Source organism: Vicia villosa, linkage group LG6 (genome assembly GCF_029867415.1).
Source record: "Vicia villosa cultivar HV-30 ecotype Madison, WI linkage group LG6, Vvil1.0, whole genome shotgun sequence".
Lineage (NCBI taxonomy): Eukaryota > Viridiplantae > Streptophyta > Magnoliopsida > Fabales > Fabaceae > Vicia > Vicia villosa.
Window position 1 is genome coordinate 148683167 of NC_081185.1, and position 14641 is coordinate 148697807.

The 14641-nt window shown below is 33.7% G+C and overlaps 1 protein-coding gene and 1 long non-coding RNA gene across 18 annotated transcripts; both read right to left on the reverse strand.

Annotated features, from left to right (window-relative positions):
* Window positions 1-695: 695 nt before the first annotated feature.
* On the reverse strand, window positions 696-10823 carry LOC131610430 (DELLA protein RGL1-like). Of its 17 annotated transcripts, XM_058882377.1 has the most exons (9): window positions 10009-10804; window positions 8600-8675; window positions 8029-8107; window positions 7803-7901; window positions 7582-7638; window positions 7462-7485; window positions 7316-7371; window positions 6892-6990; window positions 696-2601 (listed from the first exon to the last, which is right to left on the reverse strand). In XM_058882377.1, the coding sequence occupies exon 9, from the start codon at window positions 2573-2575 to the stop codon at window positions 917-919; it is 1659 nt and encodes a 552-aa protein (XP_058738360.1). In that variant the 5' UTR covers window positions 2576-2601; window positions 6892-6990; window positions 7316-7371; window positions 7462-7485; window positions 7582-7638; window positions 7803-7901; window positions 8029-8107; window positions 8600-8675; window positions 10009-10804; the 3' UTR covers window positions 696-916. The 17 variants fall into 17 exon arrangements, 11 of the variants coding, with proteins under 11 accessions (XP_058738360.1, XP_058738363.1, XP_058738359.1 ...); XM_058882380.1 differs by lacking the exon at window positions 8029-8107; XM_058882376.1 differs by lacking the exon at window positions 8029-8107 and having other exon boundaries at window positions 8600-10804.
* A 162-nt stretch (window positions 10824-10985) lies between these two features.
* Window positions 10986-12942, reverse strand: LOC131612718 (uncharacterized). The gene is made up of 3 exons (XR_009287464.1): window positions 12116-12942; window positions 11377-12016; window positions 10986-11241 (listed from the first exon to the last, which is right to left on the reverse strand). It is a non-coding gene; the product is annotated as an uncharacterized LOC131612718 (long non-coding RNA).
* Between the last annotated feature and the right edge of the window lie 1699 nt (window positions 12943-14641).

Consider the following 14641-nt stretch of genomic DNA (forward strand, 5'->3'; position numbering starts at 1 on the left):
GATCCTGTAAAACAAACATTTTTTTAATTGATTTTGAAAACAGTCTAACCCACCCCTAATGTCTATAATATTTTAATGACATATCATTACAGTATAAATATTTTATATCTATAACTGATTTTTTTTTTAAAATAACCATGTATTAAAAAAAAAACGCAAATAACTACGTTTTGAAAAAAATTACGCAAATAACCAGATTTCTGAAACCCTTAACACCAAGGCGTCATCTCACATGACTTATTCCCTTTTTTTTAGTCCTAGGCGCCATCTGACATGGCACACTCAGTCCCAATAAGCCATGTCAAATGGCGCCTCCCTTCAATTTTTAGAAGGAGGAGTCATCTCATATGACGCCTGCTTGTATATTTATGTTCAATTTTCCATTTGAAAATGCACCAAGGCGCCATCTGAGATGGCTTATTGCAGAAAACTTGTACATAAGAGCCATCCCAAATGGCGCCTCCCTTCATCTAATACAATGGTGGCGCCATCTCACATGGTGCCTTGGTGTCAATGTTTTCTGAAACTTGGTTATTTGCGTAATTTTTTCCGAAATATAATTATTTACGTAATTTTTTTCTAATACATGGTTATTTAAAAAAAAAATCTCAATAACTTATAAGATGTGGTCATAGATCTACTAACGTAATAATCTGTATATACGTTTATGATATCTTTATAAATATTTTCATAACAATATCCTATCCTTAAGTTTAATGGAATCTCACGATGAAGTTACTATTAGAAATAAATAAACAACACGATACAAGTTATAAGTTCAAATATAAAACATCAACTTATAAGTGTACACTGACACATTTTACAACTCTCTAAAACAAGATTTAAATTGTCTCTTAAGATTAAAAAGGGAACTTAGCATTATACATCACAAATGAATGAAGATTGAAGATCATGATCAAAGAAACCTCCAAGCTGAAATTGAATGCATTGGAGTCCCCTTCCATCCCAAAATCAAACACTTGCCATTCTTTTCCACATTACAAAACTTCCCATAATCAAACTCTTTAACAACCAACTCACCTTGGTAAAGACATGCCTCACTAAACCTAGTTTCAACCATTCTATACCTTGCAAAGAACCTTCTCCAAACATCAATCTTCACATTTCTAACATTCCTTTCACTTCCTTCTGTTGCAACAATATTCCTTATCCCTGCAGATAATATTCCTTCTATTATCATTCTACACTCATCCTCCTCCTTCATACACGTCTCAACGATATCGAAAAAAGCCGAGTAGAAGAACAATGCCTCGACAAATCGGTTCACAAAAGACGGCGAGTTAAGACTTGCTTCAATCTCAAGGACAATCATGATAGATGGCTTGATACATCTCATAACTCTCATCAAATTTTCCATACAATCTTGTCTTGATATCAAAGTCCTTAGAAAATACGGAGAGTAAACCGCAACAGCTTCATCCTCTTCGATTTCAAAATCGTCTTCTTTGATTTCTAACATATCTTCTACTAAAACGGCTTTAAATAAAAAGGGAAAGTTCAGTGATTCGGCGAAACTAGTTAAGTTTTTACCTGTTTCTTCAATCTTGTTCTTGCATGAGTTGAATCCAATTGTTGTTAGCTTAAAAGTCTCAACCATGCAATCTTTTCTGTCAGCCAATGCTTGCATCAAAGTTATACACTGGACACCACTTCTTAGATCAAAATCTATTAGGTGAATTTTAGTCTCAAACACAACTTGTTCAACTATAGCTTGTATGCCAATGAATTGCATAACTTGATTAAAAGGTATTTTTTGATGACACACAAGTGCTTTTTTTGTATCCATTTTCTCAAGTAACTCACTTTCTTCGCTTTTCTCCGACCCTTTAATCATTCCTCCGGTTTCTCTCTGTACTCTCTCCAGAAGTGCTTGAGCGAAATGAAAGACGATTCTTTGGACCGAGTTTCCTGTGGAAGACGAATTCCATTGACAATAAAAAAGCAACTTTTTCGCACGTTCGTATTGTTGAAAACTCACCCTTTCAGCGGCCGAAAAGAGAAACTGTGCAAGCTCAATATCTCTACTGTCTTCCTCAGATAAACCATGAAGATCAAATCCATAAGGGTGTGTTTGGATGCAAGAACTTTCACTCCAATGAGAAGAGAATTGAGTATACCTTGCACCAGCTACTCTTATAATTCCTTCTGTTGACATCTTTTGAGGTTGTTCCAAATCCAAACATGTTTTAGTATTGACTATGTTTTTGTCATTTAGCTTCATGAATCTTCTTCTTCCATGGTTTCTCAGAATCTCTAAGCACGATAAAGATAGCGGCATCTGTGAGCTGTTTTGTAAAGGCTTTGGAGTTGAAGCTTTGTGATTGTGATTCTTTGGCCATGTTGATGTAGTTTCTTGAAAAGAGTCGAAGTTGATATCGTCTAACATGAAGTTACCAACTTCGAATTCTTGATTGTTGAGCATGTTTGGTAGTTTATCGTTTTCCTTTGTTGGAGGATTGTTAATCGATTCCATTTCAGAGAAACTATGTTGTTTGTTTTGGAACAGAAGCTGTTCTAGAGAATCATGAGTGGGAGAAAAAGGGTTGATTTCCATGAGTATAAGACAAGAAGTTTGTTTACCTAGGAAACATATGGAGAGTGCAAGCATTATTATTAAGGTGAAAAAGTTGTATTTTATAGATAACGTGTGAATAGAATATAAATGTTTGAATATGATATGATGAAATATACTAACGAGGAAGGAACTTGTAAGGTTGATGGTGATTTTTTCTATGTTTTGTGTCCATTGCAGTCATCAGCCAGCAATTATAAAATGGACAGATTAGTATTGAATTATGTATAAACTTGTCGTTATGGAAACACATAATAAAATCCAAACAAGCTATGATAAGTGACACATTGAGTATTATTTACATGATTGATTGACTGTTTCGAGGAAAATAAGGAGTGTCCTAACTATTTTTTAATGTTCTAAGGAATTGTTTATGATTGAGGATCATTAATAAGTATTAATAATTTGTTTGCATTAACACATAATAAAAAAATATTTTAAAAAAATGTTGTTAAAGATTGAATTAGACCAACTCCTTATAGATATCTAGCTGAAACCAATTGAGTTACACACTACTTGATTAGTCACTACTTATTTGTTATGGGTTTGAGCTTCAAATCAACGGTGTTATTTATTAAAGACTACTTTGTTTTTTTGTTTGATTGCAGTGTGAAATTCAATCATTTAAACATTTTCTATTGTTTTTGTACACTAGTGTGATATTTCTAGAATGTACAAGTGTGTTACTCGTGATGATATATTGATATTGTTTTTTCTTTTTGATTACATGTATTGGTATTTTTTTTGTTACATGTATTGATATTGTTGCTATGACATAAAATCGTATTTATACCTATATAGTTCTTTGTCATGATGTATGATGATAATGGGCATGTGGTTACCTTTGTGTGAATGGGAGCATCTTGCGTGTTATGTAATGTGATGTGTAATGTTACTAATAATGTTCGACATTGCAGCAGGTGATATTTGCCTGTTTATTCTTCAATACTCTACAACATAGATATAGAACTATTAACATTTCGAATTTACTTGATTTTAACATTCCTAAGTGCTTTTCTAGATCCATTCAAAATTCACATTCATCATTGTCAAATTTTAGGAAATCTGTCTTCCGAAGAGGATGATCCTTTAATTCAAGTTGAGGATGAAGTTGATGAAAGTTCAATCCCTAGTTCAAAAAAAAATAAAAACTCTATGGCTTGGGAGTTTTTGAAAAGTTAATTGATGACAAAGATTGTCCAATGCAAAAATTATGATAAAATTTATATGGCTAGAGATGATGGTGCACTTCAAATTTAATAAAAACATGAGGTAAAATATGTTGGTGAAGGAAATATATCTTCTTATCCGCCACCAGATCAACAAAAGTATAGAGAAACAATTTATGAGATAGTTGTCAAGTTCAATTATCCTTTTACTTTTATTAAATATGAAAGGATGGATAGTTGACTTACATTGTTTTTGCACTCTGATACTAAGTCAACTTTTATAAACATTGTGAAGTTGATGTTCTTAAGTCGTAAAGAAAAAAAAATACTTAAAATCCTATTAACATTCGATCTATGATATGCAACAAATATAAATCAATATATGACATTGATTGCACATTTTGTTAATAAGAATTGAGTTATTGAAAAAAAATGTATTATTCTTCGTTCATTTTCCACCCCAGCATACCAATTTTTATTTGTCTAAGTAGTTAATAAGTCTATCAAAAGAGTAGGGTATTGAGAAAAAATATTCCCAATTACTTAGACAACTCGTCTTATGTTATGGTGAATATTTTGAAGAAATATCTATTACATGATTAGGATTGGATTAGGATTGATAGTTGAAGGTTAGATGTGGAACATATATCTTAAATTTAATTGTTCTTAAAGGTTTAAAGGTGATAGATGTATCTTAAATAAAATTTGATTGTGCGTGAAATATATAAGAGGCCTGAAAGTTAAAGTTTGCATCTTGTTTAAAGAACTCTCAAATGTGATTTATGTTTGTCAAGACATGCCTAATAGGTTGAATTCCACTTATAAAACTTTTATAGGTCAACGGGAAACCTTTACACTTATAAGCGATATTAATTACTACTTTCATTGTTTATAAAATGAGGAGCGGATTGAGACAAAAATCATAGCACTTTGTAGGTTTTCCTCATTGTGGCTATGATTTTTACCTTGATCCATTCCATCTTTGATAAACAAAGATCAAAGTAGGGATAAATATTGCTTATGACGGTAAAGACTTCTCGTTGACCTATAGCAACCTCAATCATCGCATCAGATATGTGAAATTTCATCTAATAGACATGTCTCGACGAACTTGTTTAAAAATCAAGATGCAAACTTTAACTTTCGACCCTCTGAACCTCTTCTATATCTGGGATCCACACACAATCGAATTTTATACAAAGATTCATCTATCATATTTAAACCATCATAAACAATTAAGTTTAAGATGTGTACTCTACATCTTACATGAAAACATGTTCTTTCAGCTATCAATCATAACTCATGTAATAGATGTTTTTTCAAAATATTTACCATAACATTATTATAAGATGCATTGTCTAAAGTAAATGTAAATTTTTTTTTTCTCAATACGTCACTTCTTTAACATACTTATTAACTATTCAGACAAACGAAAACTGGTATAAGGTGGTGGAAAACGAATGAAGGATAATACTTTTCTCTAACGGCCAATTCCTATTAACAAAAAGTGTAGTCAACACCACATACTAATTTTATTTATTGCAGACCATAGATCGAATGTTAAACAATTTTTTTTTTAAATGGATTGTAAATAGAATTTTAAATTTTCTTTTTCTTTTCTATACAACTTAAGAACATCAAACTTCGCAGAAATTAACTTAACATCACAATGCAAAAAACAATGTAAGTCCATCATATCTTCATGTTCAACAAAAGTAAAAGAATAATTGGGTTTGACAATTACCTCAAATCTTTTCTCTATACTTTTCCTGATCTAGCGGCAAATAAGAGGATATATTCCCTCCTCCAACATATTTCTTCAACTCATGCTTATTAAATTTGAAGTGTCACCATCTCTAGGCAAGGAGATTTACCACAATTTTTGGTCTTTGATAGTCCTTTATCATCAACAAACTTTTCAAAAAATTTATCATAGAAATTTTTATTCTTTTTGAACTAGGGACTGAACTTTCACCAAATCCATCCTCAATTTGAATTACATGTTCATCCTCTTCGATTAACATATTTCCTATAATTTGACAATGATTGAAGGTGAGTTTCTTCTTTCCACAATAAAACAACACAAAGTATAAAGTATAAGTATATGGTTTGAAACAAACATTTGTTCTTGTTGTCACAGCAATTATATTATCACTATCATTTGGCTTGTTAAATTAATAATTCCTATTTACCAAAAATAATGAATCATTGTTATCATAGTAGATTATTATTCAGTACTCCACTAGAGAGATATAAAACCATTATCATTTTGGATTAGAATGGAATACAAACATTGATGAAAACTTTCAACTGCTATGCCCAACATTATTAGTAATGTTAGACATCATTTTGCTTAACACATGAATGGTTTTATTTCACACTGCATTAAAACCAAAAACAACGTAGTCTTAAATAAAATAACACCATTGAACAAGTAAGGAACTCTGTTGCAATTGTAAAATTGATACTTAAACATACAAACATTCAGATCCCACTGCCCTTTCTACCACTAATTTAAAAGCATCAAAACATCAAAGCATAAAATGGATACAAACCCAAAACCCCATTTCAGAAAAGTTAGATGCTAACAAACAACCACAAAATTCACATTTCAGAAGATACTATAGGCTTATCGTTAAAGCAGAAAATGCGAAAAATAGGTGCAACGGGCTTGGCCAGTGAGACGTCCCTGTGAACCACGAAACCAGATTAGCCGGTTCAATATGTGGATCGGAACTGGTTGGCTAAACCAAAATAATAATAATAATAATAATAATAATAATAATAATAATAATAATAATAATAATAATAACAACACTCTCTTTTCAACACTCTCTCCAACACTCACTTTATTATTGGTTAAAACATGTGTGGGTCCTACCACTTTACGTGGGATCCATTTCCAAAGTGAGGGACACAAATGATTCAACCAATAAAAAAGTGAGTGTTAGAGAGAGTGTTGAAAAGAGAGTGTTCCTAGCACTCCTCAAAATAATAATAATAATAATAATAATAATAATAATAATAATAATAATAATAATAATAATAATAATAATAATAATAATAATAATAACAATAATAATAACATTTTTAGTGATAAATAAAGAATGAAGCATGCATTAAAAATACCTCTCAGAGACTATTAGATTTCTTCTTCATCCACAATAAAGTCGTCCATTTCATCTCCGATAACGGCTTCATCCATTTCATCTCCAATGTCGGCATCCTCTTGAGCAAGATAAGTTCCAGAAAAGAGTATTAGTGAGAACTTAAAGAAATTTGGATTGAAGTGTGTATTACTATATATTACTAGATTATTGACCAAAGTAAAATTTCAAAGTTGAATTGTTAAGACCAAGTTAATTGTAGTTTGGTTTGACTGATAATGTTTGCAGTTAATGATTTGATAACAACATTTTCATATTCTGAACCACATATGATAACAGCATGTATGGCAAGAAATAAGCTTAAAATGAGTATGAATTCAAACAGTCCTTGCATACAGCTTGAAAATGTGGAACTTGCATCAGCAACATTGATAATGAGAAAATACCTTTTCAAAATAAGTTGAAGGTGGAAGAATTACGCCTCCAGCCCCCATCAGTGATTCTGCAATAAATGCAGAAATATGTAAAAAAAATTGAATAACTATAAGTTAGTAATAATGTTGAAGAACCTTTTTTATAGCCAAAGTTTCACCTGTCTCCCAGCTTTTTGCTTTGCCTGCACGGTAAATGAAAAAGAATACAATAAGCATCAGTTTACTTCAAACTGTATCCAATTGCAAGGTGCAAATGAAAGAACAAGGAAGGGACTAACATCGAAAACTATACCAAATTATCCTTGTCCAACAGCACCCTCAGAACATGGAAGGGACTATTCGTATACAATGAGCATCAGTTTGTTTCAAAACATCGAAAATGATTGTCACAAACCAAAAAAAAATTTGTGTATAAAGGAATCCAAACAACAAAAGTTCTCTATTACATGTATTCAAATCAATCAAAACACAATCATTCAGAAGGTTCACCAATCTATACCCGATTCTCTTTCAAGAAAGATCTTCTCACTATATCAGAGCAGAGGTGGGGATGCCGATGCAGGGATGCCGATTTCCATCAGGACCTTTGCTGCAAACTCTATACAATAACAAAAATATTGTTAACATCATAACTACAATACTGAAAGTTTTAAGCTTTAAGTACATGTTTAAACTCATGCTAGTTGTTGCTTTGTAGGAATATAATTTAATCTTACAGAAACAACCTTTATGATAGTCCAACCATGATATGAATTAAATATTTGTGTGTAAGCCTTAGAAACTGCATCTCTCATAGAATTTCCCCTATCAAAACACATATTGGAACTTAATTTACCATAATTGTTAAGTATTACCAAACTAAACAAAATTGTAAAAGGATTAAACAAAAAAGACGATATTATTGAGGTTGACCCAAGAATCAATGTTGGTCCATAAACACTCTCTCCATACAACAAACTTGAAGAATTGTAAGTGAGTCTTTTTTTATGTTTATCCAATTTTCCATGTTCACTTTTTTATTTTTATTTTATTCCTCTGAGACGAGTCTTGGAGCTCACCAACTATAGAACAAATCCCACATTTTATTTTCAAAAGATTTTTTGAATGACTCCCTTGTATTCTTACAGAATTAGTTTCTACATCATGATCAACCATAGATTATAATGGCTTGAAAGACTTTGATGCCTCTGTTATGTCATTGACCTCTTATTAACGTCAAAATCATACCATGATAACCAAATTGAATAAACATATATGATGATGAGTTCACAAGAAAGTAGTTGATTGGTAACCTACCTTGATAAGGTAATCCATCTCAATGAACTTGAAGTGAAAGCCAATGCTGCCACAAAAGGGCATGTGCGGAAAAAAGCTGCAACCTCATAACTTGAGTTGAATATTTACAGATAGCGCAAAAACCCTAGCCCTAAATCCTTACTCCCCTCCCATTGTTTTCGGTATACTTTCTTGGGACGGAAACAAAAGATAAAATTGTCAAGGTTGAAGTTTCCGAAGTTAAAGCTCCACGTGCAAAATGTGAATACGAAATAATCTGATTCTTTCAAGACTATGCAGATAACTTTAGAAAGATATTTCATTTATCTAATAATCTAAGTGAAGGTGACATACTCATGTATAAAGCAAGTTAATCCATAAGAACAGGTACCTATCAAACTTTCTTGGTTTGTAAGGAAAGTGAAATGGAAAAGAAATGTTAAAAAAGCATCTCAAGCCACGAAACACTGCTCATCCAATATGGTATCTTAATATTATTCCTTGAGTGGCAAAGAAATCGGTTAACAATTACTTTGTGTTTGCAGGTTTTGTGGGACAAAAATATCATTAAATTCACCCGACTTTCTCATGCCTTGAACTTATACTTAAAATGTATGAGGGAGTCTATATACGATACGATGTATGAGGGAGTCTACATACGAAGGAAGGAGTACAGTTGAAGGAGGGACATTTTTTCTTGTTTATAAAGACAAAAAAATGAGAAACGATGAGAGCTACTTTTTATTTTATCTTATTACTAAGAAGATCGGAAATACGGGGCAAGTGGAAAAGAGTGGTTAAGAAGGCAGGCGGGAAAGAGCGGTTAACAAATTATTTCAAGACATAGAGCATTGTTCTTTCAAGATTCAGAAACATTAATGTCAATGAAGCAATGAAGGTTTATTCATGTTATTCTTTACCATTAGTAATTTAATGTTACTCCTGTGTAAATACACCGACTAATCATTACCTTTGTCTAATGGTTGGTCAGCGTCTTTACAACACAATGAATAACATTAAGTTACTAAATAGATGATAAGAAATAACACGGACAAACCTTCTTGCTTCATCGACTTTCATGTTTTTAAATCTTGGATGAACAGTGCTCTGGTTGTTTAATAGCTCTTTCTCGCTTGCTTTCTTAATATCACACTAGTTAAGTATTTTCGATATTCTTGGTAATAGGATAAAAAGTAGTTCTCGTCACTTTTCATTTCAATGTGTTTACAAATCAAGAAATTTGGTAGCAGTACTTATTAATCTCATCATTTAGCCTATCAGATAAATGGATTATCTCTTTAAAGCATAATCTTACCTCCGAAAGGAATCAATCATTCCAAATTCAAGCTCACATTTTGCATGTTGAGCCCTAACTTCGCACACTTAAACCTTGACTACTTTAACTTCTGAGAGTTTTTCTTCACACTCACATGAAATCATGTAGAAGATATGGTGACTTTGTTTTTCGTGTGGCTTATGAAGATCCTGAAAACCTTGAGTTGACCATCTCCGTAAGGATGCAGCCCTTTGTGAATCAAGCCCCGAAAAAAATTGTACCGGAGCATATAACCATTTGTGACTTGTTGCTAAGTTAATGTCTAAGGTAGCCTGATTGGTCACATCTACCATCACCTGCTCAACAATCCCAAATGTGTCAACCTGGTTGAGAAAACTCTTTAAAGAGCACACTTTCGATGACAATATTTCCTTTCTCGGCCCCCATAATGACGCAACCATTGCCAATGGGTTCAGTAGAAATGGACCAAGAGAAACAAAAATTTGATAAGTTACAGGATTTATTAGATGATAATGAACAGCATACAACCAAAAACAATATTTACCAAGTGTTGCGAAGTAAGCTGTTTAGAAGAAGTTGTTGGAGAATTTTCATAATGTCGAGGCAAAGATTCATCTCCATACACAATGCTGAGTCTATCCTTTTCAATACAACATCTTCAGGACTTTCTTCAATCATATGTGAAATAGCTGCAGAAGTCTTACCGGGGTTGCAAAAAACAAGACCATGACAACATGATCATGCCATTTTTTACAGCTTAACATTTACCATCACATGTTACCCAGCAAAAAGTAAACATGTATCGATTTTTTTCATTAAATAAATTTACACTAATTCTTGCTAAACCAAAATGTCATTTTTGGGGGAAATAAGACACAATTTATGCAAAAATAAATAAATAAATATGTACTGATAAATTGGAGAGAACAAAATGTAACGGATGAAGGTATCGGGCTTCACAATTGTACGTACGTACGTATGTAAACATAGAAACCAAGATATATATATATATATATATATATATATATATATATATATATATATATATATATATATATATATATATATATATATATATATATATATATATATATATATATATCTTCCTCCAAGCTAAGCCAAAACTAGTTGTGGTTGGCCACTCGAATAATACTTGATAACCTATTCTTGGAGGAGCTCAATAGTAACTTGAATGAGTTTGTCTTCTTCTGCCTTCTGTATAAGGAACTGTTAGGCATCCTCAAATTTAACCAAAGCTTCTCCTACAGCCACTTCACACAAAAAAAACTAACACCGCAGGGTGGTCAACAAAGTGGCTACCGACATGTTTCTTCATGCTAAGCTCACAAGTTATCTCAACTACTGCCTGGAACAAATAGCCAAATGATCAAACAAAGAAGACATTATAATGATTATGACCCAAAGTTGCAAGATACATATCCCATTTAAGTACTTCTTTAGGTGTTTTGTAGTACATAGCACTAGTGAAATTGGAAGCTACCTCCTCTGGTGTTTCCTTTGGATCTTCCAACTCATGCTGTAGAAGAGTGCAGACAAAATAAATCCTTCAGTTTATGGTCAAAACATAATGTAGTTCCTTATTTTGTAATTTCCCACAAATCACACCTAATAAAATATTAATTGCCACTTGAAAACAGAATTGTTAAATCATCAATTTTCCTTATTGAGAGGTCTAGCAGCATACTCACCAGATGATCTCCAGATAATTGGCACAGAACTACACCCAAAACTGGTTGCAACCTCCCACATACCCACCTGACTGAAAATGCTACCCATTGACTTCTGTTTTGGCATTTTGTACTGTCCTTCGTCAAACCCAGCTTCACCTGGTGAGAAATGCAAGTTGAATTTGGAGTCAACATCATCAACCTCCCTCTCTGATTCTGCCTCTTTCAGAGATCTCATAACCGATTAAATCAATTCTAAATGATGAAATAAGACTAAACTTGAATATGCAATTGAATCAATTGTATATTCAGGTTTAGTCTTATTTCATCATTTAGACCGTACAACTCTTCTTCAAACCATTTAATGTATTATTATTTGGAAAACACCCTTCTGGTTCTGAATAAGCAACCACTTCATGTGCACTGTGCAGGTCCTGTAGAGCCAAAAAGTATCTAAAAATGCACAAGGAATCAACTTTAAACGTGCTTTTTATGTTATCAGAAATCAAACCAATAACAAAGTAAAAAACATAAAAATTAATCATAACAGACCTTGTGCCACTTTATGGTAGGTGTCCCATTATTCTTATTCCAAATATCATCACCACCTTGAGGTTGCTCAAGGTCTTTCAATAACCTTAAACACCTCCTTCCAAGAAACTAAGGTGATGTAAGATTTCCATATTAACAAACTTAAATAACAAACAGAAAGTATCCTGCATTGAAATAAAAAATAATACTAACTTATTTATGAAAAGTTCTATGAACCCTAATTGTATTTTAGTATAAAGTATCATAAGTGTAAAAAAAACATAGAATTTTAAATATTTCAAGGGGATAATTAAAAAAAAAATTATAGGGAACCCCCGAATCTCACTTTTATATGGCAAGGGTAAATGTTGATTATCCCAAAAAAAAAAAAAACATTTTTCAATAAACAGTTAGAAGCATTGATAATGAGAAAAATAACTTTTTAAAATAACTTTGGAAGAATTACAACTGATAAACCCTAGCCCTAAATATATCTCACAATTTATGAAGCCTCTTTGTAAATCCAAATTCTTATTTACAAACAGAGTGTCTTCTGTATGTCAATTTTCTAACCTAGATCTTAGCTTCATATTTTCCCATTACATATACAAATAGATTTGGAGGAAAAAAGAATGATAGAAATAAATGAGGAAGAAAAATGCTAGAAGAGAAGAAGAGGAGAAAGAAGGAGGAGCAGAAAAAAGAAGGGAAAAAAAAAAGAAGAAAGGGAATGAGGACTAAAAAAAACGGAATGAGGAAGAACCCATATCTATTTTGCAGGTTGTGTGTGCTTCTTTCTACCCACTTTATCTCTGATTTCAATTTTCAATATGAAAGAAATGAAAAAAGTTTCCCTCTTAACAACCAAAAATGCATGTAAGTGTTATGAGAGAGGGAGTAGTTGTGTTAGTTTTGGTACAACCTGTGAGATTATGACACGTGGTATGATTTTGAGAAAAACTAGTTAAAATATTGTTCAACACAAAAGATAGAGTTGTTGAACACATACATCCGGATTTGGATCCACATTTATATGCTGCGTGAATGGAGCCGTTGGATCATGATAATTTTTGAAAATTTCTTTACCCGTCTCTCTATGGGGTCACCCCCAGTGAAAACTTCAGTTTACCCCTCCTACGGAAATGCATTTCCGAAGTTTTTTTTTTTAATTTTCCCAGACTTCATAAATGCATTTCCGAAAATACCAAATGAGAGATGTTTCCGGAGATGCACTTCCGAAAACACATTTTTTCAGATTTTAGTGTAATTCGGAAGTGCATTTCCGAATTATGCAGAAGTCTGTTTTTTTTATGCTTTTTCTAATAGTCCCGTACGAAAGATATACAAAATCTATAATATATACAAAACGGAAAAACCGAACAAAACAAACGACATATCAATGTAAAATACTAATATAATAAATAAAATTCAAATAATATATACAGACCGAGTCATAGTGTGCGAAATATATAATCCGAATACAAAAAAATAAACCTGGACCCCTACTAGGTATGCCTAACCCTCTCTCCCTGGGACCTCCTCTGCCGCCTGTATGCCGCCGCACGGGCCGCATCAGTGACGATCCTCTCCATCACGGCGACTGCCTCTGGACCGCCCTAATCAACGACACCTCGATCCAACGCGTCCCGCCCAAGCATCTCTATCCGTAGGAAGATCGGCAGAAGATCAATGGCGTGGTCATCCTCGGCCTACTGGTTCTCTAGGATCTCCTCGTGTGCTGGCCTAGGAGCGCCGGGTCTCATCAGAGGATGTGACACCTGATAGAACCATGTGACATACCCCTCCACACTGTGTCAGTCCTGGGTGACCCAAATGCGACGATACTCCTCTGGGACCACATGACGCTCCCAATCCTCAAATATGCCAGTGAGTTGCACTCGGGTCACTGTGTCGGGAGCAGCCTCAAAAGGTGACCTGAGTATCATCTGCACAAATCCAAACTGCCGCATGCACCGCTCAGGGAGATACCGCACCATGGTGTTGGTCCCGCATGCCAACCAGCCAGAATATAACGAGATGCTGTCAAAGGGGACAACATCAGTGTAGTCGTTGAATGACCTCCAACAGATGTCATCGTGCGGTCGAGGTACCCACGATATGGTCTCACTGCATTGTTCCCCCTCTAGAGAACATATCGGGAGGCCCTGGGCATGTCGTCCTCGTACGCAGAATCAACGCGGAAGCCGTGGATGCGGGGGAAGTAGGAGATGATCCAGCTCTGAAACACAAACATGATAATGTATTAAAAATAAATACGAAACATAAATAAATGTGAAACAATTAAAATGAAACATACCGTAAGTAGTGTGCAGGATCCGGTCAACTGCCTAGTCCTCCAGTTGGAGGCCTCATTCAGCTTCTGGTATAGGTATGCCAGAACAGTTGACCCCTAGTTCCACTGGTGAACGGTTGTCAAGTCCATGAAATAGCGGAGGTAGGTCACGTCGACGTACCTTGCACTCTTGTCCACAAAGAGTGCAACGCCTACCACAAACATGTACCAGCTCTAGAGAGCGCATCGACGGT

What these genes read in the sequence shown, in the direction of transcription:
- LOC131610430 (XM_058882380.1), bottom strand. Translation starts at nt 2,575, where the DNA reads ATGGAAATCAACCCTTTTTCTCCCACTCATGATTCTCTAGAACAGCTT.